The sequence below is a fragment of the Babjeviella inositovora genome (genome assembly GCF_001661335.1).
Source record: "Babjeviella inositovora NRRL Y-12698 unplaced genomic scaffold BABINscaffold_5, whole genome shotgun sequence".
NCBI lineage: Eukaryota > Fungi > Ascomycota > Pichiomycetes > Serinales > Babjeviella > Babjeviella inositovora.
The window spans coordinates 13,305-39,236 of NW_017566842.1; the positions used below are offsets into that span (position 1 = coordinate 13,305).

Below are 25,932 nucleotides of genomic sequence, written 5' to 3' on the forward strand. Positions count from 1 at the left end.
ATTATAGCTTAATAATTACAGCATTCAACGTTACTCACTTCGCACTGGCTGGCACAACACTCTCATAATGGCTGGGCAACTTCATCTCCATCCTTGATGATGTCTGATACATCCCTCTACATACGATGCCCGGAGCATCTTGATATGTTTACACGGACACTAGAGAAGGGCCTATGCCTCATTTTTAAAGTCACGTGATGACAGGGTTCAGCGATTTGTGTCACGAAAAACAGTCACGAACTTTAGAAAAAGTGCGGTTTGGCATTAGGGCTTGCTGGCAGACGCGCTTACCCGCCTCAGAATTTCTTTTTTTTGGAGTCGTGGGTTCAGGGCCGCGTAACCGTAGTGGAAATTTTCACTCCAGTGGGAGGCAGCAGGCCAACCTCTTTTTTCTTTACCCAGCCTTACCTCACTGTCCCTACGATCTTAGGTTTTAAAACCCTAGCGATTTTTGGTGCGAAAGAAGCAATTATATTTCTCCTCTGCAGACAATCCAATTAAAGATGCAAATTTTCGTCAAGACTTTAACTGGTAAGACCATTACCTTGGAAGTCGAGTCCTCCGACACCATCGACAATGTCAAGGCTAAGATCCAAGACAAGGAAGGTATTCCACCTGACCAGCAGAGATTGATCTTTGCCGGTAAGCAGTTGGAAGACGGCCGCACTTTGTCCGACTACAACATCCAGAAGGAATCTACCTTGCACTTGGTCTTGAGATTGAGAGGTGGTGGTAAGAAGAGAAAGAAGAAGGTCTACACCACTCCAAAGAAGATCAGCCACAAGCACAGAAAGAACAAGTTGGCTGTCTTGACCTACTACAAGGTCGACAAGGACGGTAAGGTGGAGAGATTGAGAAGAGAGTGTCCATCTGTCACCTGCGGTGCCGGTGTCTTCATGGCTAACCACAAGGGTAGACAATACTGTGGTAAGTGTCACACCACCTTCAAGTTGGAATAAATTTCTTAACTGCGTTCCTGGGACAGTCAAGCTATTCAGTTAGCTCGGTATCCGCTAACAGGTCTGCACCTTAATAAACGATTCTTATTTAATTCTTTGTAGTTGTCAATCTAGTCGTGTAGCGACCGTAGGCGCAGCTATCGAACAGTTCAGCGCCAGCGAGGATAGCTTTGTGTACACTGCCAGCTATATAAACGGCAGTCTTCTGCCATAAATAACCTCTCCGCCCATCTTTTATCCAAACATGAGCACGAGTAGCCATGGAATGAGCACCCTCCAGCAGGAATACCTCATGGAGCTCCAAAAGACGTTGTACACAATCAACCAGATCAACCAAAACTTGGTCGAAACCATCAACTGTATAGACCCCGCCAAAGGAACCAAATACCACACGAAACTAACCCAAAACATTGCAGCGCTCCAGAAGCTCTTGCAAGACGTATAATGTCCTTTTCTGTGTGAATATTTTAGACAATAATATTAAGCACATTTGACCATAACACGCCGATATACCTTTTACTGCAATTATACCCCGATGTCCAAAGAATCTGGGCTTATATCCAAATACCAGAGCCAGGTCGTAGCAGAAAGTCATTCTGGTGCCGATGTATACAAGCAGAACCAACAGGAAGACGTGAGCGACCAGGAGTTCGATGAGGACGAGCTTCTCGAGTTGCTAGACGACGACGACGATGCGTACATGCAAAAGTACCGAGAGGAGCGGATCAGCCAGTTGTCTACTGAGTTTTCAAAGGTGAAAGCAACGGCCAGTCTCAAGCTGGAGGTGGGGACGGTCGTCGAGCTCGACACGGAGAAGCGGTTGATGGAGTTGATCTCGGCCCATGGTAACAACAAGCAGCAGAATAATGTCGTGTGCTTCTACTTGCCGGACTTTACCAAGTGCGGGGTGATGCTTACAAAGCTCGACGGGCTTGCGGCCCGGTACTTGTCGCTCAACTTCTATAAGATCAACGTTCTCCACGCGCCGTTTTTGGTGACAAAGTTGGGCATCAAGGTCCTACCAGTGGTGCTCTTCTACAACGACCGGGGTCTTGAGGTGAACCGTATCGTGGGGTTTGATCTGTTGCTTTTGCCGAACCAGCGTGAGCACGATAACTTCAGCGTGAGCGAGCTTGAGCACCAGTTGTTGAGCCACCGCATGATTAACTATCGCATCGACGACCACGGCCTGGAGATCAAGCCTACCGGGGTGCAAACTACCGGCAAGACCATCCGTAATAGACTTGATGATGAGGATGAGAGCGACCTCGATCTCTAACGGATCTGCCCCTTGTCAGTTTTATCTGAGCGGACACAGGGTTGTATTTGAACTGTTTCAAGAGTTGATACTTTATTTTCCCGACCAGGATTTGGTATTAAAGGCTTTATCGTCACTCGCATGCACTCAGTGATCCGGGCTACCTCAGGTTTGAGTCAAACTGCCTGTGGGAAATAGCGTAGGGCTCATCTCTGTTTCTGGGAGGCTTCGACAATAGCTCCCCAGATACCACTAAATTGTATCTAAATCACCAGTGCATTGTTATATAGAATGGATGAACTATATCTTTTAAATTCATTTTCTTGTTGTAGCCTGTGTATTTACATAGATTTATATCGGAATTATAAAAGCACCTCTTTCAGATTCTTTCCATCAGAAGCTCTCGTCTGATCTTCCAACTGTATTAAGTACAATAGTGCGTTTTATTTCTTTATCTCCCTCATCAAGAGGCCGATCATAATTGGTTTCCGAACCATTCCAAGACCTTTTGCAGAACAACCTCACCACACTGCCCTCCGATTATAGATATACGATCAACTAACCGTGAAAAAATGCATTATTCTGACCCAGAATCAGAGTTTTGCCCTCCCGCAGCAGAACCCCCCTCAAACGGTAGTTCGAATTCCTCGGGCTGGTGGATACACCTAGGTAACTCGCAGCCAAATCCGACATTACTGAACTGGCTATCCTTCGCCACTTCACGGCTCTGATCGAACCTGTACACCCTCTCGTTCACTGCCTGCTCCTCCTCCGCATCCATGAACCGCTTATACTGCAAGGACGCTGGCTCGTTGTACGTACACGCCTTGTATTTCGAGTAGACGAACGTGGGTGGGTATACCGGATCAATAACCAAGCGCGTGCAGTAATCCACTTTTAAGTTGATCACCGGCCCCTTCAGCCGTGTTCGCCGCGCAATCCAGCGTTTCTGGAGTTCCAGTAGCGGTAACGTGTTCTCGTCCTCATCCGTCGCATCTGGGTCGTCTATGGGGAGCCGTTTGAGCCGTGCCAGGAGCTGATCACTGGTCTGTTTCCACGCTTGATACTTGGTAATGAGGCTCTCGATCTCGCGGATCGTGAGGCGGCGCTTGGTGGCCAACTCGGTGTAGTCGTTGGGGTTGTCAACGTGGGTGATGTACGGGAGGTGCTTGAACCAATCTGCCTGGCACAACTTCTCGAGTTGTTGCTGGTAATTATCCAACTCATTCAACATTTTGTCCTTATCCAAGTTGCTGAACTGCTTCTCGCGCCGCAGCATTCGCGTGTGGTATAGCAGATACAACTCGTCGGGCACGCGGTCATCTCCGGGGTCTGTGCGCCGCCGCTTCCGCACCAGTGGCGGTGGCTCGTGCTTCACCAAGTTGATCGTGAACTTTGGCCCCGCCAGAAAGGCCTCGGGGCTCGAGATGGGCCGGCAATCATTCTTCACGCGGAGCTTGCGTGACGCCAGCAACACATCGGGATTGAACCGGAAGAGATTTTTGGTGCAGCCAGCTGCCTCGTCAATCTTCGATCTTAACTTCCGTTCGGGCTTGGCACCGTCCTGTGCGTCCACCATTGTCTTTTGTGTCAGGGATCTGGTCTCGGATCAGTGTGGAGTCGTTGAGTACAAATTTTTCGGTTCCGGGGCAAGATGCAGGCGGAAAACGTAAACACAGCGTACATGAGGTGACAACGGTGGGAAATTTTTGTACAACTGTGAATCACTGTATTCTTGAAATATAATAAAACGGTCTAATTTCCAGGAATAATAAATAACTTGGCTATTCAATAAACTTCGATGTTGGTGGTAAGGGAGGCCACAGCTCCTAAGTGGCAAGGCTAAAGAAGGCTACCACCAGCCGAGACAGGCACGGAATATTAGGCTGTCAAGGTATATATTTGAGCGTGGGAGACGCTAGAACGGGGAAAGCAGAAACTTTCCAAAACGACCTGGGGAATAAAATTCAACCTTTTAAACGTCAATCATTAATATGTAACCGTGGATGAGAACAGGCGTCCAACCGGCATATTAAGCCTAATTTAAGCTTTGATCAGGGCTGAACAAGCGCCGTCCTGCGGGAAAAGGAGCACACACTGATTGTAGGAAATCGATAAGGAGTCTCTTAGACATTGGGCCTTAACGACTTATGATTCGCTAAAAGAGAGATATCTACGTTTATTCTTGGTGGTTCATGCCCCGCGGATACATCCATCTTCTCACAGAACATACCAGGGTACACAAGAGCTACGGATAAATCACTCTTTAAATGTCCCACGCATCTGTTTAAATGCTAAGTATCACTTGAATACTAAAAGTGAAACTATAGGTCCCACAAAAAAAAACAGCTTGAATATCAGTTAGCACATAACTTACTCAAAAGTTTACAGCCAGATACCCTGTACGTCCCTTAGCCTTTATAACCACACAGGGTGTAACGCTATTCCGGCTTAATCAATAAAACTTGTCGCAGAAAAAATAAGTCATGCGCTCAGATAGTACACACCAAAAAGCAGCCAGACAATGACAAGTACTATAGAGGAATTGGCAGCCACCACGAGCGCCCGCTGACGTTTCAGCCGAAGACCCTCGCGCGCGGGTTTCCAGTACCGGCTGTATTCAGCCTCTCCGGTTGGTAAGAGCGCCTCGGCCTTTTCAAGCAACACCTTTTGGCGAAGAAACCGGTCTACTTGATGCGCGCGGACCTCGTATGCAGCGCTGAAGTAGACCTTGACTAGAAGCACGGAAAGCGAGAAGATACAGTTGAGGACGTACGCCTTGATGATATAATACGGGTCTGCAAGGTAGCAGATATCAGTACTGTATCCGTCCAGATCCAACGTCAAAAGTTGGATTGCTGGGTACCTTATGCCGTTTGTCATAGACATGGTTTTGACGGTGATCTCCTCCACCTCTTCCGAGTGCTTCACGTGGCAATAATCATGGTCATCGCCGGAGAAAATGATGTTGGGCCGCAATTTGCTGATCAATTCGCGGGATAAAGCATAGTCGAGCACGGTTTGGTACTGGTAGCCCTTGGACACGGGAAACGGATTGGGCGACTCGCGGTGGGGCCCCAAACACTGCTGGGTTGCGCTGTCTCTATAGAAGGGCACGTGGGTCAAGAGCACAACCGTTTTCACGCTCCGGAACTCGGCGTCTGTTGGGTCACTCATCCGAGCAGAGAGCCGGTTTACGAACTCCCATGTCTCGAGACTGATTGCGCCGTTCGATGAGGAAAGCGATATCGTGTCTAACATCACCACCACGTGCTGGTTATTGTTAAAGAAGTAGTATCCGTTGGAGTCGCCGAAGAAGACGCGGAAGCGGTCTCGGATCTCGGATACAACCTCGTTCCCAAATCCGATGTCGTGATTGCCAGGCAAAGACCGGATCACCATGCGGTCGATGCTGAAACGCGGGTCAAAGATCCGGTTGAATCGCTTGTACTCGTCAAACCATACGGCTGTGTTGTTCCATTCGCGCCCACCGTCAAAGAGGTCCCCAAGGAAGAAGGTTGTGCTGGGGTCGAGCGTCCGGGTCATGTACTTGAAGTGTTTCGCCAAGTAGTTATCACTGAGCTGGCGTACAATCCAATTAAACGCCGTTAGATTGTGCGGATACGTGTTTTCGTCCACCACCTGGGGGTCCGCGAGCAAGGCAATGCGGTTTCCGTCGGCTTTGCCAGGCCACGAGCACTTGCGAAGCGTGCTCTGGATGTACACCCGCTCGTGATAATGTACAAAGAGAAGCCACCAGACGGATAGACCGGCTATTAGCGTTTTGTAAAGAGGAATGGACATGAAGTAGAGGGTGTGACTGAGAATAAGAGTAGATTAGGGCTGTTGATATCTCAGAAGGACCATGTAGAAATAGCCGCGATATCAGCACGTGACGACTCGATGACGGAGAGGGCTCCTAACAAGTAAGCACCATAGTGCGTGGAGACCCAAGCGGTATTTAATATGGACCAGCGCCTTACTGATTATCATGTCTAAAAAGGGATTAACAAAAACAATAAGGAACTGATTTGGTGGCTTCTCATTAATTATTGTATATAGCTCAAGGCTTGATGAGTCAGTACTTGAAAGCAGAGGGGTGGCCTGTGGCACAGACAGAAGTAAACTGGATTTACTCAGATGGCTCATATTAAAATCAGACTCGTAAAGAGTTGAAAGTAACTTGAGGAGAAAAACTTCCCTGTGTTTACGATAGCAAAACTATTATATTTAGCCTATAGGATATAAGTTGTTTCTGCTTATCTACTTTAGAATTGATGGTAGGGCAGTTGAGAGATGCACTGCTTTTCCACAGGCTCGCCTGTAGGTGTGATCCGGGCCATATACAAACCCCCGATAGACTCTAGCGATAATTAGATTTAAATCAGCAGAATTACACTGCGTATAATTCTTCGCTTAATGCCAGAAAAAAAACTTTGACACTGGAATGATGAATCACAGTATTCACTGTTTTTGTACATGTACTTAGCTACCCTTCAGCTCATAACCAAATATCTAAACGGTCTTCCGGGCAACAAGATTCTCACCAAAAAAGTCATCTTATTATCTTTACATGGCAAACCGACTCAATTAATTATCACTTAGATATATTTCCAGTTGCTGAAAAGTTTGTAGGCTCTAATGATAACCCTGTTATAGATCTGTCCCCACGCAGACTAAACGCAGGACAATTTTGATGGCGGCATGTAAAATGAATCAACCTCATCTCCAGTGGTACATCTCTCAAACTTGGCTGAAACTACCTTCATGTCATTAGACGGTGAGATCTACGTGCCGACTCCCCTTAATGAGATCGAGCCCCACACCATCAAAGACTGTTTGGTCCTAAGACCGCTCTCTTACTTGGTGCCAACGCAACAAGGTATGTTTGCCTCAAACGCTGTAATCCCAGTCACTAACCTTTAGTTGCGCCATTGGTGAGCCTTGCCCAGATTGAGACAGGAGACGAGTCCCTCTATGAAGAACAACCGGCTTCGCATTTGACTCAAATGCGCGATGCCTTGAACCACGACCCCGCGTACTTTGGTGAGGTGATATCGCACTACGCCGAGGACTTCTACTGCTCGGACGAAGAATTGGAAGAAATGCAAGTATTATTTTTCCAACCGCCCTAATAATTACTAACCATTTAGCCAATTTAAGCTCCCCATTGCACCGGACCACGATCTGGCCCCGCCCGCTGCAGCACAAGAATCACAGAACATCTTTGGAATGTCTGCATTTGAGCGAGTATTATTTGAGATGGTAGAACCTGTTTGCCTTGAAAATGCCGTGCCATCACAGCTCTGTGTCCAGTCTAAATCCTTGCGGATTGTGGAAGACCCGAGTCTCAGTATCGGTCTGCAGGCCAGTCCGCTACCCCCGCCAGTGGTCCCAAAGCGGTCCCTAGAGGCTGAACCAGCGGTTCCGAAAAAACTTCCCAAGACTATTTCGGTCAATCTGCAGGAGGTATCCACGGGGATGGTGCAGCAGTTGGTGGAATTGGTCCAACAGGTTGGCTTGAATGACAGTGACCAAGGCAGGGGGTGGCTCAGGATCGATGAACTGCACACGGTAGTTGATACGGCGATTTTAGACACTTTTGCATACTTCCTCCACGTCATAATTACAGGCGACAGCACTCAGAGCGACCCGGCGAAACAGTCAATACGACTGATTGACGTAGAGTATCTCGCCCGCATCCAGAGCATTTGTGCCAAGTCTATTGAAGGCTGCCAGAGCCTAACATGGTCTGCCTTGACCGAGTCTGCTGACCACGACCAAGTAGCCGCGTTGGTGGGGTGGGCCATAAACGGCTTGAAGGCGGTCTCGCTCATCCTCACCGTCTTCCAGTGCGGAAGGTCTGAAAAGCAGCTCTTTCTCGAGCACCACCTCGAGTGTATGATCACCTTTCTCTATTCCTTTACCCAGGATGCGATCATTCCTCTCGCCAGCCTCGTGTCCAAGGACTCCTCTAGCCTCAGGCCGCTCTATGGCAACGTGGCCCTTGTAATGAACAAGGCGTTGGCCCGCTTGTCACGGTTTGCCAAGGAAAATGAAATCAATGACACCCTTATCACCCGCTTGGAATACATGTCCATCACTGTCGTATTTGCTGAGGCCAATATCAAGGACCGGACAAACGTTTTGGGGGTGAGCACGTTTGAAAGCTTGCGACTCTGCCACTGTGACATTATCTGCAACATCTTCCAGTCCAAGAAAGATCAACAGCAGTTCATTGTCGATGAGATTTTGTCCAACTTTGAGAAGTTGCCTTCCCACAAGGTCAACAGTCGCCAGTTCAAGCTCACCCGCGGTGTCAGCATCCAGCTAGCGACCGCCTTGCTCATGCAACTTTTGCAGACGTACAACTACCAAAGCTACCCCTTGAAAAAGGTGTTCTGGAAGCTAACCACCAAGCCGGAAATGTCCTCCAATGAGAGGACGGCTTTGGCCGCCGAGGTGGCCCTGTTCCAGGCCGCCAGTCGGGCCATTTACGAGGAATCGTTGGCCACGTCAAACACAATCATCTCGGGGTTGATCAACAATATTGCCAGCCACCCCGACCATGCACACAAGCACGGGTTTGAGACCTTTCTCGAGGACTTGCTCAACGTCTTGCAGTTCCCCGAATGGCCGGCAGCAGAGACGCTTCTCGTGTCGATCATGAGAACATTGATGAACGTTATTGATTCGGGAAAATATCCGTCATTATTTGAAACGTTTGCGCTAGAAATGGCGGGCCTCGTGGGGGTCAAGATGTTGTCCCTTAAAAATAACTCAAAGCCGTCGTTTGGGGTGTTTTCCTCTGCTATGAGCGTGCAAGATTTTGAGAGTTATTTCGGCGTGTATGAAACAGTGCTCTCTCACCTCCACGGGCTATCTACCAAGGACGCTACCTATACTGCCCCCTTCAACTACCAATTTTTAAAGTTTCTTGTGTCGGTGAGCTCCTGCGTGGAGGATATAGAGCCCAAAGAACCGCTGCCGGAGGTCGCTGCGAGCAACGCGGATAAGACAAAACTCCCGTTGTTGAAAGCCATGAAGGAGCATTATTCCAAGTTGCTAGCTACGGCCGATAATCCCAAGTTCAAGGCTCCCGAGGTAGCAGAGCACTACACCGGTGACGTGCTTGTTCAGGGCTATTCTGAGGTTTTGCTTTCCAGTGATTTGCTTCATTTGTTTGATGCATTTTTGAGTATCGTGATAAGATCGTTAGACAGCCCCAAGGTGAAGTCCCGGACCAAGGCCATCAAGAACATTTCCCTTTTGATGTCCAAAGAACCAAGCCTCTTGTCACTTCCTCAAATTACAAACTCTGTCTCCAAGCGCTTTAACGACAGCTCTGCTTTGGTCAGAGACTCCGTCATCGAGCTTCTTTCTCACTTTATTGTGTCCAAGCCAGAGGTTATTGAAGATTTCTACATGTACATATGCGACAGAATGGACGACACGAGTGTTGCCGTCAGAAAGAGAGTGGTCAAATTGTCAAAGGAGATGTACGTTGCAACCACGAACAGACCTGTGAAGGTGTTGATTGCCCAGCGCTTACTCCTCAGATTGGATGACGAAGAAGAGTCCATCTCCGAGCTTGTCACCACCAACCTCCTCGATTTATGGTTTTTCTCCACCATTCTGGAGATCCAAAACTTGTCCGATAATACCCAAATCTCCCATCCCGTTTTCCGGAGAATCGAGGTCATGATTGACATTCTTAGCCAGCAAGACAAATACTTGGGGTACTTTGAGAGGTTTGTGAAGGATCAGGTGTTGCATAAGACCGAGTTGAACTCAAAGTATCATGCCGTGATAATGACAGCGGTCAGGTTGATTCTTGATAAGGCGGTTGATTTCATTATCGATGGGGTTGAAACCGAATTTCACGGTCAGGTGGAAAAATCAACTGGGTTGATCGCTTTGTTTGCCAAATGTGACGGGAGGCTAATCACCCAGGACCAGCTTATCTCCCTCCAACCGTACTTGACCAACGAAGAATCCACGGGCGATACGATCTGCTACTACGCGCTTCAGATCTTCCGGTATGCTCTCCCCGAAACCCGCAATTTCAGACCTGCCTTTATTGACGAGGCCCACAAGTCCTTGCTACGCCGTCTCACCAAGTTCAACGTTAAAGAATTGAACGAAGCGATGCCCTGCGTATGGACGCTTTCGCAGTTGAAGAAAGACACGCTAACCATTACCAATGCTTTTGTTTCCTGCTTGAAGTTGGTGGCTCCGTTCGTTGAAGAGGCCAACTCCCAAAAGCCTTTTAAGTCTAGTATCAAATTGAAGCGATTGCTCTATCTCATCGGTAATTTCGGCAAATATTGTGACTTTGAGCCTAACCGTGCTATTGTTTTAGAGGCTCGGGTAGGTTTGAAGTCAAAGGACTCGGTCGTCAGCCTTGTTACCAAAATCTTGCTCATCTTCTCCAAGCTGACGGTGGAGCCTGATATCCGCAGAATTGCCATCAAAAACCTACTCCACGTCTGCTCTACCCACCCAAAGCTCTTTATGATCGACGCTGTTCTCCAGATTATGGACAGCGGATTTGCGGGCCAGGATACCGATATCAAGGAGGTTATCATTCAGAGCTTGTACGACTTTTTGAGCAAGGAGGAAGAGGACTCGATCAAACGAAATGGATTAGATGCTAAAGTGTCACACGATATGAAGCTCGACGTTGCCGTTTTCCATGGCGAAACCAGTTCTTACGTGACCGACGGGATCTGTTCCACTATAGTCCAGAGATACTTAACCGAGATCTTGGAGTGTTGTCTTCAGGAAAAGGGGGTATTCTCGTTCATGCCTGTCAAGTATTTGCAATTGGTGGTCCGTTTGGGCTTTGCGAACCCGAAGATTTGCACCCCAACGATCATTGCTTTAGAGGCATCCACGGCAGACCTGACCCGTAACGTGGCTGTCGACATACACAAAGAGTTGCATGAGAAATATGAGTCTTTAATCGAGACGAGTTACATTGAAGGTATTAAGCTAGCAGTTCGGTTCAGACTTCGAGCCGCAGGCTCGCTTATCATCAATGAGCACAGATTTTTATCAACCTTTTACTCAGTGGTAGGTACCAACAAAGCTGCCAGACGGAAATTTGTGACTTCCCTTGTCAAGTCGTTTGTATTCGAACCGACCAGGCTACCCCTCGAGCTTCTCGTATTCCACAAATCTTACGTAACTTACTTGGTGTTCAACATTGTCCATGCCGAATTCGTCATGTTGGAGGAGGTTTACATTTTGGTGAAAGGTATCGATAGCTTTATTTCTAGTGGTGGGGTAGATCTAGGCTTTTCGATTAGCGAACTTATGGGCGACCAAGGAGAGAAACGGTTGGAGCCCTATACAAAGCTCGCCTTGTCGTCCCAAATACTCCTTGTGATGATTGGGTTTAGGGAATACTTGATCAACTCGTACTCTCTCTCGACGGAGAAGCTTATGTCTTTCCTGGCGAAGATAGATAAAGATATGGCTGTCGCTCCTAAAGCGGTCAAATCACACCCGTTGGACCTATATGAGAGTGAGCTAAACGCCGATTTGAGACTGATTGAGGTTTGCTCAAGAATCTGTTCTACCTTCTGCCATAAAATTGAGTCGCTCACCAACGGTCAAGCGACAATGGAAGTACCAGACGCATCGGAGGATGATCTAGGTTAGGTACCAGACATCTTTAGGGTAATTTTTATCGAATCAAAATACTGAAAAAAAACAACAAAAAAACGTCAGCGTTTGGTAGTATTGGCGCTAAGCGAGTGTCATATAGCGTCTCTAATTATCTTAGGATTCGTAATACATAAAAATAGGCTTACGTGACTCGATGGAAATCTTTGGCAATAGTTCAAATGCCGTTAAAGCAAATATATCTAATATATATACGTCCGATGGACGCTTATAGGCGATAATTCAAGTGCTATCTGGGATAGCTGATAAGAATCTATAGAGCTGCCTCACGAGGGCTCTTAGCTATATCTTTTATCTCTCATCATATACCATAAGAATCATTAAGCCTTCTTACCTGCAGGGTGCGTCCTCCTGCAATGGAAACATTTCTCACCTCATTATACGGAAAGGGGATGTATATCTCAACACCTGCAAGGGGTTCCTTTAACGCAAATGGGATGTGCGTGTTTTGCCCACACGCATAGAACACTTTTCTCAGTCCAATCGCTCGCTAAGCTCTTAAACTCTTCAACCTCCCCATCACCCCATTCTTCGTCAAATCCGTGCGCTTCTGCATATACGAGTCAATCATGTTCCTCGACAACCCCTTCAACTTACCCTCCTGGATTAAACTCTCGAGCAACTCGACGTTTACGCTGAATAAACTCGCCACCTCCTTTAAAATCGCAAACTGGCTGGTCAACGCGTCAATTTTCCATCCGCCGATCAAGTTCTGATACTGTACGATGTCCTTGGTGAGAATCAAAGCGCCGGTCTCGTTGACCTGGAATTTGGTGAAGTGGTGCAACAACTGCTTAAGGAAGTTGGTTCCCACGTGGGTGAGGAAGCTGATGAGGTTGTTGTTGGTCTCTCCCTCGCCGGTTAAATATCTTGCCACACTATCATGAACGTTGGTCAAAAAGTCATCCAAGATTTCGCACGCCTCGGTATCATCGTTCATGATCTTGTCTCCTGTAAAGTCCTTTTTCCGCTGCTTGTTCGCCAAGATATACGCGATCTTGTTGCTGACCAAGCGGAGCGTATCCTTCAATAAGATGCTGATCGACACCTCGCACTTCGCGATGTAGCCGTTCACCATGGCACTAATGCGTTCCTTGATCGCGGGCGCGTTGATCGACATTGGGAGAATGACCTGTGACACGCACGTGGAGAAGAGGTAGAGGCTCTCGTTCGACTGGTTAACTATCTCCAAGAAACCCATATCGACGTAGAAACTCTCGTCCGCGACCATCACGGACTCCTGGGACTTTAACCGGCTATAGGACACCTCCAAGCCCAAGTCTATGTATGAGTGCCCCATGCCGGAAAGCAATATCTCCAAGAGCTGGAGCGAGTACTCGCTGGTCTTTGCAGGAGACGGCGACAACTCTAACAAGCGCGCCATCGCCTCAATGCAGCACTTTAGAATCAAATCTACCTTCTGGATGCTGATGTGGCGGTCTTCCTCGGCCACCTCCGCGGGCACACTCCACTCGCGCGTCGCGCTAGCTCTGGTAGTATTGCCGCGCTCCAAGTGCGACTTCATAACCTCCTTCAAGTGGGTCAACTTTTTGGTCTCAAACAGGTACGAGAACGACTTAGTATCAGCATCCAAGCTTCTGTTAAACTCATCATAGTTGAACTCATCGTCATCGGAGTGACGCTGGATGCGGGCGAGGAGCGTGGTTGCGCCGCTGGTCTTGAGGTACGCCTGCAACACACTCTCGTTATACGTCGCGAAGCGGTGGGTCGCGGCGTAGATAAGTTCGTCCAAGTTCTTGCGCTCCATCGCGAAGAACTTGTCGTCGCGGAGGTACTCGTGGAAGAGCTCGTGGTAGCACGCGTCGAGCGTGCTGGAAAGAGAAGACTCCGCGACCAGAGGCTCCTGCGTGAGCACATTAGACATTGTCGCCGCGCGCGGCCGCACAGGTCTGTCTTCAAAATCATTATCCACGAAAAACTCCTTCAAGTCGCGAATATAGTCCCCAATCAACACATATAGCGCGTGCACCAACTTGACATACGCCAAATGGCTAATCGACGATGCGGTCTTTAGCAACTTGGCTATTTTCGCCTGGAGCACCTCCTGGTTGATTTTGCGAAGGAAGAGTGCGATAACTTGCACAGTGTGGCGCGCAAACACCTTCTTGGCGATGCGCGCATTCATCTTGACGGACATCTTGACACGGCTGAGCAAGTCACCAACCAAGCGCGCGAGTTCCGCGTTCACTATCTCTGAGCCGTGCTTTACGTCCGATAGCTCGTCCCAGAGCGGGCTGGCGGCCAAGTCGGGTTCTTCGCGCTCGCGGAAGATGTCGTTGTCGTCGACAAATGTGTTGATAACGCTCTCTCCGCCGTTGAACTCGATCAAGATATCTGCAATGTCCGCCATGATGTCAAAGTGGTCGTTGACGGAAAGCTCTTGGAATAAACCGATGAACTCCTCCTCCATGCGGAGGCCAAATTCCGCAATGCTGTTGTACGCCGTGTCGCCGTCGATCTTGTGTGCCAACACCAAGAGCTGGCGCACGGTCTTTGCGCACGTCATCTTCAGCGTATGGTCCGTGCTCGTCTGCAATTCGGCCAACTCCGCACACGCACCGCGCGTATGGAATGCTTGGTAGCAGCGGAGCAAAAACTGCGTGTCCAACGCGCGGTTGCGCTGCTGCGTGAGGCGTGTGAGCTGGTCGCCCAAGGGCCCAATTTTTCCGATAATATTTGAAACCTGGCGGTCCAAGCCGCCAAAGTTGGCGGAGATCGCGCGCGATGTAGCCGCGAGTGCCACTACGTTCTTGCTGTGCGCGATGTCGTGCCGCGCGGCCTCAGCGGCGCATGCCTCCTGCCGCGCCACGATCTCAGCATTCTTTAGCTTGAGCTCTCGCAACGTCGACTCAAATGTCCGGATGTACGGTTTCGGGTCCAAGTATGACAAACTCTGCACGTTGTCCTGCTTCATCTGGTGATCCTTTGAGAGCCGCTCCACAAACTCGTTGACCGTGAGATCCCCAAGGAAGTTATCGAGATCCAAGAGCTTCCGCGTCTTGTCGTCGAGGTCGTAGATGGAAAAGTTCATGCTATGTTGGTATCCTGGTATACCGTGGCGAATGCTTCTGGAGGTGTTTTGATATGCTTGGCGGTGGGCGTGGTCTGAGTGGGGAATGGTGTGTGCACGACTGAGAGTAAGACGCAGGGGTGTAAACATCGATCGATGCAGTCATTTTTGTTCAACTGGAAGAGCCCGTTTACTTAACCTTTTCGGAGGAAACTAGTGGGGAAACTTGTTTATTAACCAGTAGTAATTGCTAATGGTCAGATACGGGAGTCGGGTTCGAAACTATACAGCCTGCTAGGTGACATGGAAGCATGGGGTACTGTGCGCTAACATTTAGACGTACAACCGCACTTTAAAATAACCAATCTGGCCAATCTGTGGTTTCAGGAATTGCAGTGCCATCAGTCCTTATCAGATAACTTTTTGAAAGATTCCCTTGCCCGGTTTTTGCACTTGGCCTACTGACATCTTTCGGGGGGATTGGCCAACATTTGATAACATATCGAGATTTATAGATGACTAGTCAATACTTAGAGAGGGCTGTGCTTGGGGGTTGAGATTGCAAAGGCTGGATATGCGTGAATAATTGAAGGGCGAGGCGTAACGTCGAGCCGAAAATGGCAAGATACACGTTTCCTGCTGCATAGTAAGATAATACTCATACTTGGATGGAATGCTGCTTAAAGCTTGGTACATTTCTATGTTAAAGTTACAGGGAGATCTTACTTTATAGCGGCAAGCCAAAAGTGGTCTGAGTACGTTCACAGCCCCCTGGTCCGTGTTTGGGATAAAACCTTGCTCTTTGGGGTATTATAATAAAACCTTTCACGCTCTGTCCACCAGGTCGAAAGTATTCAGCCAAATTTTTGCGATTGCCATCATGCTTAAAATTCCTCCTCTACGTAGTTCTCATTCCCGCGGATACACACCCCGCAGATCAAGTCCTCAACCTTCAGATAGTTCTGAGCCAACACTTGGATCTTCTTGCCCCAGCTGCTATTTACGTATGCCTTTGAACTGAACATAAACTGCCCACTCTTGATTCCGTTCAATGTCTTGTTGTTAAGAGCAAGGACGTCAAACGCAGCCTTGAGCTCCTGGAGATCGCGAAAGATTTGCAAACTCGTGGACGAGACTTCTGCTTCGTCGTTCGCTGGCTTAACGTGCACCGTGGCGTATCGCATCATTTCGCCTGAAAGGTCCAACAAACCCATAATGTAATCGCCCATTGAACACCAAAAAACGTCGACCAGCAGAGTTTCTGGGGCGACTGACGGCAATACCCCTTCCGCATTGAACCCTATAAACACTTTCTGGATCGCGTAGTGGAGACGTGCGTCGTTAATCTCTTGTGTGAGGTCATCGTAGCTTACAACTAAGAGCCGGAGGACCTCAAGAAGCTCCAGGAAGCGCATAATTTTACGGTAGGACAAATAGTGGCCAAATGTGACCGCTTCTATGAATTCTTCTAGCGCATTGGAGATGGTGGGCTTGTAGTTGACAAAGTTTGGTTTGTGCGAGTACTGGAAGTGGATCAATGAAAGTGCTTTAGCAAGCACCTTGAAGTTTGCAATGAGTTCAACAACGAGCTGGTTGCTGATGCTCTGGGGCAATGAGGGCAGGGTTCTGTGGGCAGAGAAGATGACCTTCTTGGAGAAGGAGGTGACGTCGCGGCTCAAGCGGATGATAGCCTCCCGTTCGTTTTGTTGGCTGATCAAGAGCTTTCGTGCTGGGAAAAAAAGCTTTTGTGTGGGGGATTCATATTCAGGCTTTGGGGTTGATGTCATTTGGCAGGGAAGAAGCTATGCTAAGCTTAGAATCAGATCATGGTAGGGTGAAATATTTCTTTCCTGCATGTAGTGCCACACGATGAAATGAGGGGTGAGATCAGCCTATGCCATTCTAAAACGTCTAGGTTTTTTTTTATTAAAGAAATTAATTGCAAATATGCTACATGATACCTATTATATGGATATTAAGTTAATCAATCTCCTCTAGCGATTGGGCTTTAGAAATTCAGCTGCCGGTGCTAAGCTCTCCTAGCTGGCTCGCCTTACCTGGACGCCCGGTTTGCCACTTGACCTACAACAAGCTTAGAATCGAGATCGAAATTCGGTTCATCCCGAAAATGCACAGATCCGAGCCAATCTCCCATGCTGGTCCTTCTATCCTTGCCGTGTCTAATACGCAGTTACCGAGGGTCCAGGACACTGACTCCCCTTTTGACTTGGCAGAGGGTTCCTGGGAAGTATTCTATCATTCTCTATGGCTCTCACCCGAAAGACCTGGAAATGTAATTTATACAATTAAGGACAAGTCAGTGTTTTTGTCTGTTGCCACATAAGTCATCACCCATCAAGTTGTAGATAGATGTATCCTGCACCTGTCATCTACACAGATAATATGAAAGCTAATTTAGGAGCGGCTTCCGTTTCACCTTACAACCACATCTGCCTTTATTTCGCCATCATGGACTCTATACTACAACAATTAACCCAGGCCACCACCAAAACACAGGCACACCAGTTGGTTTCCGCGGCGATCAGCGATCCTAGAGTGGTGGGGTTCCAGGAGCTTTTCAGCAGTCCATTGTTGCACGATCTCCTCGAGTCAGAGCCCAACTCCGAAGACTCAAAGTACTGCAACACCTTGGAAGTGTTCACATTTGGGGTTTTTGACGACTATATGGAACACCGCGAGCTGCTCATCGAGTTACTGGTGCCGCAGGTCGTGAAGCTTCGCGTCCTCACGCTTCTCTCGGCGTGTGTCTCTAAAACACAAATCTCATATGACGAATTGACATCGCTACTTCACGTGGACACGGTAGCCGAAGCCGAGAGTATCATAATAACGGCAATACAGAATCAACATATTGATGCCGAGCTATACAGTGCGGAACAGCACGTCCAAATTCGCGCTTTTGCGGGCAGAGACGTGATTCTTCCTCAGCAATCGTTGCGGATAGTTGACGCGGAAAAGAATTCTGTGGCCAGGTTGGAAGACTTGGCGCTGATTTTAGACAACTGGAGTAGTGTGAACGTGCTGAAGACAAGTGGCTTGGTAGCAGACACCGAGGCTTTGTTGAACGGGAACCAGGAGAGGGTGTAAATGGATGGAACTATGGGAGACAAGCCATGTTTCTTGGTGTTATGGACGGGCATGTACCGATCCAGATGGTATTTACCGTGGATGACTTGATCAAGCCGATATGCGCGAAGTATAGATTCTAAGAGGGGGCAAAGACAAAAATAGGCGGGATCCACCTTGGTGATTCCTGGCTTTCCAAGCGATATACACCAAGGGAGCGGTCAAATCGTGGAAGCCACTAGCTTTGGTAGACTGACTGTAATTTTAACAATTTGCTTCCAAAGCCAATAACATTTAAGCCACTACTATATTATGTTCGACTATGTTGATGAATAGATTTATATTCGAGACCATGGCAGTACTGATGTCCATTATTGGCAACAAGCATGCTGATCACGTGAATGCTGATGTGGGGCATCAAGAGACCAGAAAAATCAACAGAGGAAGGCTAGGCCAGTTACAAATACTTTGTTCTACTGCTTTCCATTGCATCCACTGGTTCGCAATTTGTTATCCTACGACTTTCTACGTCATTAGGTAGTCTATTCTTTTCATCTCCTATATCCTACGTCTCGTCAACTCCACCCCATATGTTTCGATGAGTCGAACCAGGGCGACGAGATCCTTGCAAGAATTCCCAGTGGACCAGGAAGCCCCAGTGGTGCCGGTTTCGATGCCCCATAATTTAGTAGTACCCCCATGGAAACGAATAATTGCCTGGGTAGTCACTGACCCGTCCTCAGAGACCAACCCCCATGATAGAGGCTACCACCATGCCACACTTAACCACTATTTCTGCTTCGGCGGACGTTTTCGCACCGCCAAGCACTCCATATACCTCAACATCTTTATGTTCATGGCCATTATTCTCCCGTTGGTAGTCTTTCTTGTGTTTGAGGCCAAATGGACATGGCACCACGTCAGTCCCGCGGTACCGCTTCTCTTTGTGTACGTGTGGCTGGTGTGTGCGGCGAGCTTCGTCAAAGCCGCGGGTGGCGATCCTGGTGTTTTGCCCCGTAACGTGCATCTCACTGAAAATGTGGCCCAACTCCCAGAGGAGTACTTCAACACTATCACTATTCCCGCGTTTCAGACAGGCTCGGTGGCGGTAAAGTATTGTGCCACATGCCGCATCTGGCGCCCTGCGCGCACCAGCCACTGTCTGACGTGTGATGCCTGTGTGACAGTGCATGACCACCACTGCGTATGGCTCAACAACTGTGTGGGACTGCGAAACTACATGTACTTCATGGAGTTCCTAGCCGGCAGTATATTATGCTGTCTATACATTTTGGGGTTCACCGTGTACCGGCTAGCCAAGCTGGATTCGTTCCGCCATGCGATCCGAACTTCCCCCATGTCCTTTATGCTTGCTATCTATAGCAGCTTGGTCATGATCTACCCCACGATTCTTTTCGGGTTCCATCTTTATCTTAACGTCACCGCCCAGACCACCCGTGAGTTTCTCGGGAACATTCACAAGCCTGTGGGCGAACAGACGTTCTGGCAGTACTCCGAGGGGAGCGACGTAAAAGGCGCACTTCGAAATGCTGCGCATGTATGGCTTCGTGTGCGCGGCCCCAGCGCCCTCCGCGTCAGAGATCCATACGTCCACGGTGACCGCCGTTGGGACAAGTTGGCCGAAGGAAAACCCATGTGATAAGTCAGCTATGGCTCAATAATGGCCCATCCTATGAACTCATAACTGGCTCCTGTGGGGTTTAGTCCAGAATCTGGTGTATACAGATTTATTTTTGAAGTCGGCTTCTATTGTAATGGCTGAGGTCTGTTCGATAAATCGTAATTCAGGTATTGTTTCGGTTAGTGTTTGAGCTCGGCCCGTTTTATGAATTTATGCTTAATAACTCAGTTGCTATTGTAGCTAACGTGGTTTTAAGAACCTTATGTGTAAGAATCAAGCAGTATTGTATAACCACGAGGGTGGGCATTATTGCCATGTATAGAGTTCAGTTGGACATGCTGTTATTTCATAAACCTTGTATCATATATCTATATAACCGAGCTTACCTGATGGATGCCTCGGCTTTTTGCATGATTTACCTAATCTTATTCGTCCCAGAGTAGGTATTCTCCCATGGCAACCAGGATTAATTCATATTTATCTTTGAAAACTCAGCTACATCAATCTATCAATAAAGCCTGTCTCATTCACTTAGCTGATATCCAAAGATAGCTCCATAATTCTGGTCTTCAGACACCTCTTTTGCTTGGCTGATGAAATTCCTATGGTAATCAGCACCTGATCAATAATAAAGCAATACACAACCAAGAAACTTGCTACACTCAGTGGATCTTACCCTATCCCCTAAATGATACGATATTTATAATTGACATACACCCCTCAGTGGGACTGAGATTCGTTTATTCCTTATCCTGTACAACATATACACTCGAATAGAACTGGTGACGCTCCTCATTGGGTTGAAATCAATTTTATCCCTCAAAAAACGGTATTGATACATTGTTGAGAGACACACTCCACTCGTTGATTATGCAATTCGTGGGATAGCACCACCCGGAGACTTTTCGTTTCTTGCACTCAACACCTCGACACCGTCCTCGGTTACAAGCAACATGTGCTCGAACTGTGCGGACCACAGGCCGTCAACAGTCGCAGCCGTCCAGTTGTCAGGCCATCTGATGTCTCTGTAGGATCCCGCACAGACCATTGGCTCGATGGTGAAGACCATGCCCGGCTTGGCAATACCAATGGCCTTGTTCTTCGCGTAGTGTGGGATGTTTGGCTGACAGTGGAAAAACTGATTGACACCGTGGCCGACGTAGGTCCGCACAACGGAACAGCCGTTCTTGGTGGCGTGCTCCTCGATGACCTCACCCAAGTTACGGAACAAGAGGCCCGGCTTGACAGTGGCGATCGCAAGGTCTAAACACTCTCTGGTGGTTTCGACCAAGTTGACGACCTCCTGGTTTGCCTTAGCTTTGTCACCGACATAGTACGTCTCGTTCATGTCCGCGTGAAAGCCCAAGTAGAACACGGTCACATCCAAATTGATGATGTCGCCATCCTCCAACGGTCTGGCATCCGGAATACCGTGGCAGATAATTTCGTTGACAGACGTGCATACAGACTTTGGAAAGTTGTAGTAGTTGAGCGGCGATGGGTACCCGTTTCTGTTGATGGTTGCCTTGTGCACAATGGCGTCCAACTCGTCGGTGGTGATACCCGGTTTGATAGCGGCGGCGGCGACATCGAGCACTTCTCTCGCAACCTTGGCGGTCTTTCTGATACCAGCAATTTCCTTAGCGGTGAGCACTGGGATCTTGTTGGTTCGGTCGTTCTTGATCTCCGAGAGTGGCTTCCCGTGGTCGGCGTAGTCTGGTCTTTTGATATGCTTAGGAATGGCTCTTCTAGCGGTGAGCGGGTACACCGCGCGCAACTTCCCACTGTATTCGTAGTTAGGGAATGGATCGTACGAATCAGCGCCATTCTCAGCCTTGTGGATCGCCTTGTGCTCGTCCCACGCGGTACGGAAACAAGTTTGCGAGCAGAAGATGTTGGAAACGTCGTCCTTGGCGCAGATAGGACACTTGAGGGTGGAGTCGGTCTCCTTGCCACATTTAGGGCTGCAGCACACAATAGGGGCAGGGGTCTTGGCCATGATCGGTTGTCTTTTGGAAATGAGAAAGAAATGACCGCTGGTTCTGTAAGCGAGTCTTTTGCCATATTTTTTTTTTCGAAAATCTATCTGACGTTAAACGCAGGAGATGCTTTTCTTTTGACTGGAGGGTACAGAACTGAGCCATCATTTACAGAGATCGTGGTTAGATAATGAGTCGATAAATGGAAAATATAAGAGAAGTAATTGGTGAATTATTAAGGAGGTTGATGGGTCGACCGGCTTGGGTCGATAACCCGGCTACTTTGGAACCCGTTCAACCCTCTGGGCACGTGATTTTCTTTCTGTACATACATTATATATGTAAGCAGACTAGGGTTACTAATAGCAAAAATTAGATGTAAGGATGGAGATCTAAGAGTGGCTCACCAACTCTACCTTACCGTTTATGGTACTCAAGGGGTTGAAACGGGATGAAGCTGAATGAATAGACGCACCGGGAATGCTCACAAACTCGTAAAGTGCTATTGATTTTTACAGAGATAGACTTCATCTAATAGCGATCTCGGGAGTTTATCCAAGCCCATTATGGTAAAAATACAAATCCCTTCTTTTTTCAGCGTACCAAATTCAATGGGTAGAATTAAAAATGCAAAAATAATGACTTCCACGAGATTCGAACTCGTGCCTCCGGAGAGACCAGGACCTTACCCTGGCGCCTTAGACCAACTCGGCCAGAAAGCCAATTATGATAAAGAGGAATATGTAGATGGTTTTGACGGGTAAAATTGGGGGATATTTCTCACTCGCTTCCCATTTAGTAACAGATTTTGAGTCATATATTCCAGTCCTTTTTAAGCCGAACTCAACCAATAGAGAAGAGATAAACACGGTAGAATCAGTAGATACTGAAGCGCCTTCTGATCGCAGATGCATGCTATAACACCGATGCTACTCTGGGGCTTTTTCCATTTACCCTATAATTTAGTATAGGGTATATAGGAATAGCACTATGAATATCCAGTCTTGTATATAAAAGACTCGAAGGGCTTGTTACATATGCATGTCAAACAGGAAAACACTTTTGAAGTTAGAACCAGCACCGTCTCAGAAATATAGAAAAAAAGAGTATAAAGATTCCCAAACGTGTATAGTCGTTTAAAGGTAGAAACCCATCTCTAAATAAACTAGATAAGGGATAATAGGGAATAAAATAAATTTTAGGACGCAACCGCCAGCGATATACTGCCCTGAATTATTTCCCCGACGTCCTTGACAGAAAGGAAATGAAAATCTACCAGTAGATGACCGGCGACCGAGAAAATCAGGTTGGAGACAATGGAAAAAAAAAATAGTCACCTAGAACGTGGTGGCAGTTTGTTGGACCAAAGTTCCTGGTGGAATAGTCGAAGTGACAGCCACAATATCCTGGGCCGTGGCATTTGGAATGGCCTGGGCCAAGTAAACTTGGAGTGCTTCCAAGTCATAAACAACGTAGGCAGCTCTCAAGAAGCTGTCACCCAAAATGTAAGTGTCCGTAGAAGGGATAAGGCCCAAGAAGCAGACGTTTGGCGCCACGCTGCCATCGGAGTAGTATGCTTGCTCAAGGAAGTTGGTAATTGGGGAGTTGATAGTGACACCAGCAAACAGGAAAGAGAGACTCTTCGAGGTGAAGGCACCCGTGCAAGGGCCTGAGTAGGCTTGAGCGCTCGATGAGTAAGTGTAACCTAACTTGGAAGCAACGTTAGATACGACCGCCTTTGGCAAATAAGTCAAGGTAGTCCCACTGTCCAATAAAGCAGAAATCAGACCGGTGGATACAGCCTGGTTGTTGTAGCCGACACCAGCCAACGTGACAAAAAAGGACACCGCTGAGGAATAGTACTGAGGATAAACGTTGACAAGCGGCAAAGGAACCAAATTACCGTAATGCTTGGCGTGGTCGACCCCTCCAAACAAGACGTTACCCAGAGCAGAAGTAGCACTGTTCAAATACAACGAATAGAGGGTCTTCTTGATCAAGCCCTTCTTCTTCAACTGCACCGGGAAGTTGTCGTAAATGAACGGAGTGTTGCCAGAGTTAGAGGCTTCATTACCAGCCAACCCAATTCCAAAAACACCCACCGAGGAGTCAGCGTTGTTAGCAACAGCAAGGTTAACACCACTAACCAGCAACCCAGCCACATTGACCGTGTCCTGTCCCCACGTCCCCTTTGCGAAGGTTCCGTCACCATAAGTGATACTGAAGGCAGTACCATTGTTATGATAGGTGGTGGAAGTGGCCGTGTTGAAAGTACCGTACACGCTGCAATCAAACTGGTCAGCCGCAGACACAGCCTTGGAGACGGCTCCACTCTTTTGAACCAAGCCACCAGCGTCGAACGCCCGGTACTTGGCTCCAGGAGCGCGAGACTTCCCAGCAGTCCCTGCCTTACAATATGGGTTGGTATTTCCCTGAACCCATAAGTCGGAAGAGCCAGTGTCAAGAAGAACACCAACCTTCTGTTGGTTGGAGCCAAGGGAAACATTGGCCAAGTAAAAGGTGTTCTCATTGATGAGGTTCAAAGTATCGACCCCACTCACAGCTCTTGGAACAAGCCGTGGGGTGTTACCCCCGTAGATGGCGTTTTCAGCCGTTTCCCCTTTGTGGACGCTGAAGTCCACCAGGAAAACTCCATCAGTGAGGCCGGCAGCCTCGGCGAGCATGGATTCAGATTGAATCAAGACCGCAAAGATCGTAAAGAGGGTTTTAGAGAGAAGCATAGTGGAAAGTTGATTGTTGATTTCGACTTGTGTTTTACAAGAAAAGAAGTAATCGGACGGGAGATATACACGTATTTATAGACTTTGATCCGATTTAATTCAGCAACCTGGGAAACCTCATACGGTCGGATTTCGTGTGCAATGAGAATGAAAGTCCTGTTGGGGGCGGGGGGCCGTGCTGTTTGCACCATGACCTAAAGCTGTGTAATACACAGAGCAACCCACAATTTGCTTATTTATCGTAAATCTTATGTTCTAACGCAAGAATTTAAAACATAGACGTGTTAATTTGCTATTTTGGTGCCCAGAACGCTTCGTAAAATGGCAGGTACGGCAGATCGCATCACTGTCATTGGTGGGAGGAGGAAAGCTATCAATTGGTTCTCTTTCACAATCCTGTACACTAGCATAATATTGTAAAATGGAATTGCAACAGGAGGCTTGCAGGTGCAACTCAGGAGAAGATAGAGCTAAAAGGCATAGATTTTAACCAATCTGTGGGGGGTGTTCAGCTTTTACGAGCTAGCCACACCGCGTGGGTGCACGGCTCCGGAAGAAAATGATCGGGCTTTTAGATAAGCTTATCATGCGCACTCCCTGGCCCCGGCTGAATTTAGTACAACCTTTAGTCACACCCTAGTACAAGCCTTAGGCTTTGTATCGTCAATGTTGCTAAGCAATGTTTCAAGCTCCATTGCAGATCCACCCACAAGTAATGCACCCTTTCCAAAATAAGGGTGCTGCGTTAGGCACGCGAACAGGGTTTGCACATAACTGACGCCCTGCAAAGTTAAGGATAGACAAAGGAGGGGAGAGGAAAAGATGAAACACACATTTGAAGATAAATAGGGCCGATCCTCAGGCCCCTCAAACAAAGAGCTGATAAACGATGAGACGGAGGGTACGAATGATACCTGGGGCGCTGACCTCCCGATTTAGTAAGTGTGCAGACGAGGGGGTGCATCTAAATTTAGCAAACATCCCAATGTACGGAATGGATAATCAGTCGGCGCCGTGAATAATCGGCATGACCAATATTGCTTGGCAGTGGCAGCACGAATCAAAAAGATAACAGAATTCTGTTATTTTCAACTCAAGCCTTTTTGAATTGTGGCGCGTTGCATAATGCTTGTACGTGTTATGCATTGTTATATGGATTTACCGGATGGCGTAAATTTGGTTCAGTACTACGAGCGCGTAGTGTGATGGAGCTACATCTATCGGGGAATACATAGTTGCTCCGTGTGGTGGTGAACCATACAATATTTAAACTTTCGTACATTATTTTCCATGAGTGTTTTTAGGTCAAAAATTAGCACTCAATGCGACAATAATTCAAAATATGATGTAAATGTCTATAGTACCATATCTAACTGACGTATTAAATTGGTGTACGAATATCGTACGATAACTATTCGATACATTCCTCTCCAATGTGTGCCTGAAACAGATATAAGACGTCTAACCGGAAGTGGAATTGATTCGCGTCCTAATACCACGCAACTGAATGCACCGCAGGGACAAGAACCTGAGACTCAAGTGAAA

General features: G+C 47.8%; 10 protein-coding genes and 1 non-coding gene across 11 annotated transcripts; 4 read left to right on the forward strand and 7 right to left on the reverse strand.

Moving 5' to 3' along the window:
- Window positions 1-1,165: 1,165 nt before the first annotated feature.
- BABINDRAFT_161085 (uncharacterized protein) lies at window positions 1,166-2,518 on the forward strand. Its single transcript, XM_019128644.1, has one exon. The coding sequence runs from the start codon at window positions 1,495-1,497 to the stop codon at window positions 2,236-2,238; it is 744 nt and encodes a 247-aa protein (XP_018985420.1). The 5' UTR covers window positions 1,166-1,494; the 3' UTR covers window positions 2,239-2,518.
- A 30-nt stretch (window positions 2,519-2,548) lies between these two features.
- Window positions 2,549-3,804, reverse strand: BABINDRAFT_161086 (uncharacterized protein). Its single transcript, XM_019128645.1, has one exon. It carries the CDS (start codon window positions 3,794-3,796, stop codon window positions 2,795-2,797), a length of 1,002 nt encoding a protein of 333 aa, XP_018985421.1. The 5' UTR covers window positions 3,797-3,804; the 3' UTR covers window positions 2,549-2,794.
- A 538-nt stretch (window positions 3,805-4,342) lies between these two features.
- On the reverse strand, window positions 4,343-6,050 carry BABINDRAFT_161088 (putative lipid phosphatase). The gene has a single exon (XM_019128646.1). It carries the CDS (start codon window positions 6,019-6,021, stop codon window positions 4,702-4,704), a length of 1,320 nt encoding a protein of 439 aa, XP_018985422.1. The 5' UTR covers window positions 6,022-6,050; the 3' UTR covers window positions 4,343-4,701.
- Window positions 6,051-6,943: 893 nt separating this feature from the next.
- On the forward strand, window positions 6,944-12,038 carry BABINDRAFT_61140 (cohesin-loading factor complex subunit). The gene is made up of 3 exons (XM_019132360.1): window positions 6,944-7,099; window positions 7,144-7,324; window positions 7,371-12,038. The coding sequence occupies exons 1-3, from the start codon at window positions 6,985-6,987 to the stop codon at window positions 11,881-11,883; spliced, it is 4,809 nt and encodes a 1,602-aa protein (XP_018985423.1). The 5' UTR covers window positions 6,944-6,984; the 3' UTR covers window positions 11,884-12,038.
- Window positions 12,039-12,397: 359 nt separating this feature from the next.
- On the reverse strand, window positions 12,398-14,959 carry SEC10 (exocyst subunit; the record flags this gene model as incomplete). The annotated part of the gene is made up of 2 exons (XM_019131727.1): window positions 12,398-13,753; window positions 13,814-14,959. The coding sequence occupies 2 exons, from the start codon at window positions 14,957-14,959 to the stop codon at window positions 12,398-12,400; spliced, it is 2,502 nt and encodes an 833-aa protein (XP_018985424.1).
- Window positions 14,960-15,822: 863 nt separating this feature from the next.
- Window positions 15,823-16,725, reverse strand: BABINDRAFT_7578 (uncharacterized protein; the record flags this gene model as incomplete). Its single annotated transcript, XM_019132646.1, has 1 exon — window positions 15,823-16,725. One exon carries the CDS (start codon window positions 16,723-16,725, stop codon window positions 15,823-15,825), a length of 903 nt encoding a protein of 300 aa, XP_018985425.1.
- A 682-nt stretch (window positions 16,726-17,407) lies between these two features.
- On the forward strand, window positions 17,408-18,046 carry BABINDRAFT_7579 (uncharacterized protein; the record flags this gene model as incomplete). Its single annotated transcript, XM_019132647.1, has 1 exon — window positions 17,408-18,046. The coding sequence occupies one exon, from the start codon at window positions 17,408-17,410 to the stop codon at window positions 18,044-18,046; it is 639 nt and encodes a 212-aa protein (XP_018985426.1).
- Window positions 18,047-18,809: 763 nt separating this feature from the next.
- On the forward strand, window positions 18,810-19,667 carry BABINDRAFT_24523 (palmitoyltransferase; the record flags this gene model as incomplete). Its single annotated transcript, XM_019131331.1, has 1 exon — window positions 18,810-19,667. A coding segment is annotated over one exon (858 nt), but the record flags the coding sequence as incomplete, so codon positions are not given.
- Window positions 19,668-20,535: 868 nt separating this feature from the next.
- BABINDRAFT_35494 (methionine aminopeptidase) lies at window positions 20,536-21,666 on the reverse strand (the record flags this gene model as incomplete). The annotated part of the gene is made up of 1 exon (XM_019131720.1): window positions 20,536-21,666. One exon carries the CDS (start codon window positions 21,664-21,666, stop codon window positions 20,536-20,538), a length of 1,131 nt encoding a protein of 376 aa, XP_018985428.1.
- Window positions 21,667-22,285: 619 nt separating this feature from the next.
- Window positions 22,286-22,368, reverse strand: BABINDRAFT_t194. The gene has a single exon. It is a non-coding gene; the product is annotated as a tRNA-Leu (tRNA).
- A 615-nt stretch (window positions 22,369-22,983) lies between these two features.
- Window positions 22,984-24,330, reverse strand: BABINDRAFT_35394 (pepsin-like aspartic protease; the record flags this gene model as incomplete). The annotated part of the gene is made up of 2 exons (XM_019131712.1): window positions 22,984-23,977; window positions 24,038-24,330. 2 exons carry the CDS (start codon window positions 24,328-24,330, stop codon window positions 22,984-22,986), a joined length of 1,287 nt encoding a protein of 428 aa, XP_018985429.1.
- Window positions 24,331-25,932: the final 1,602 nt, after the last annotated feature.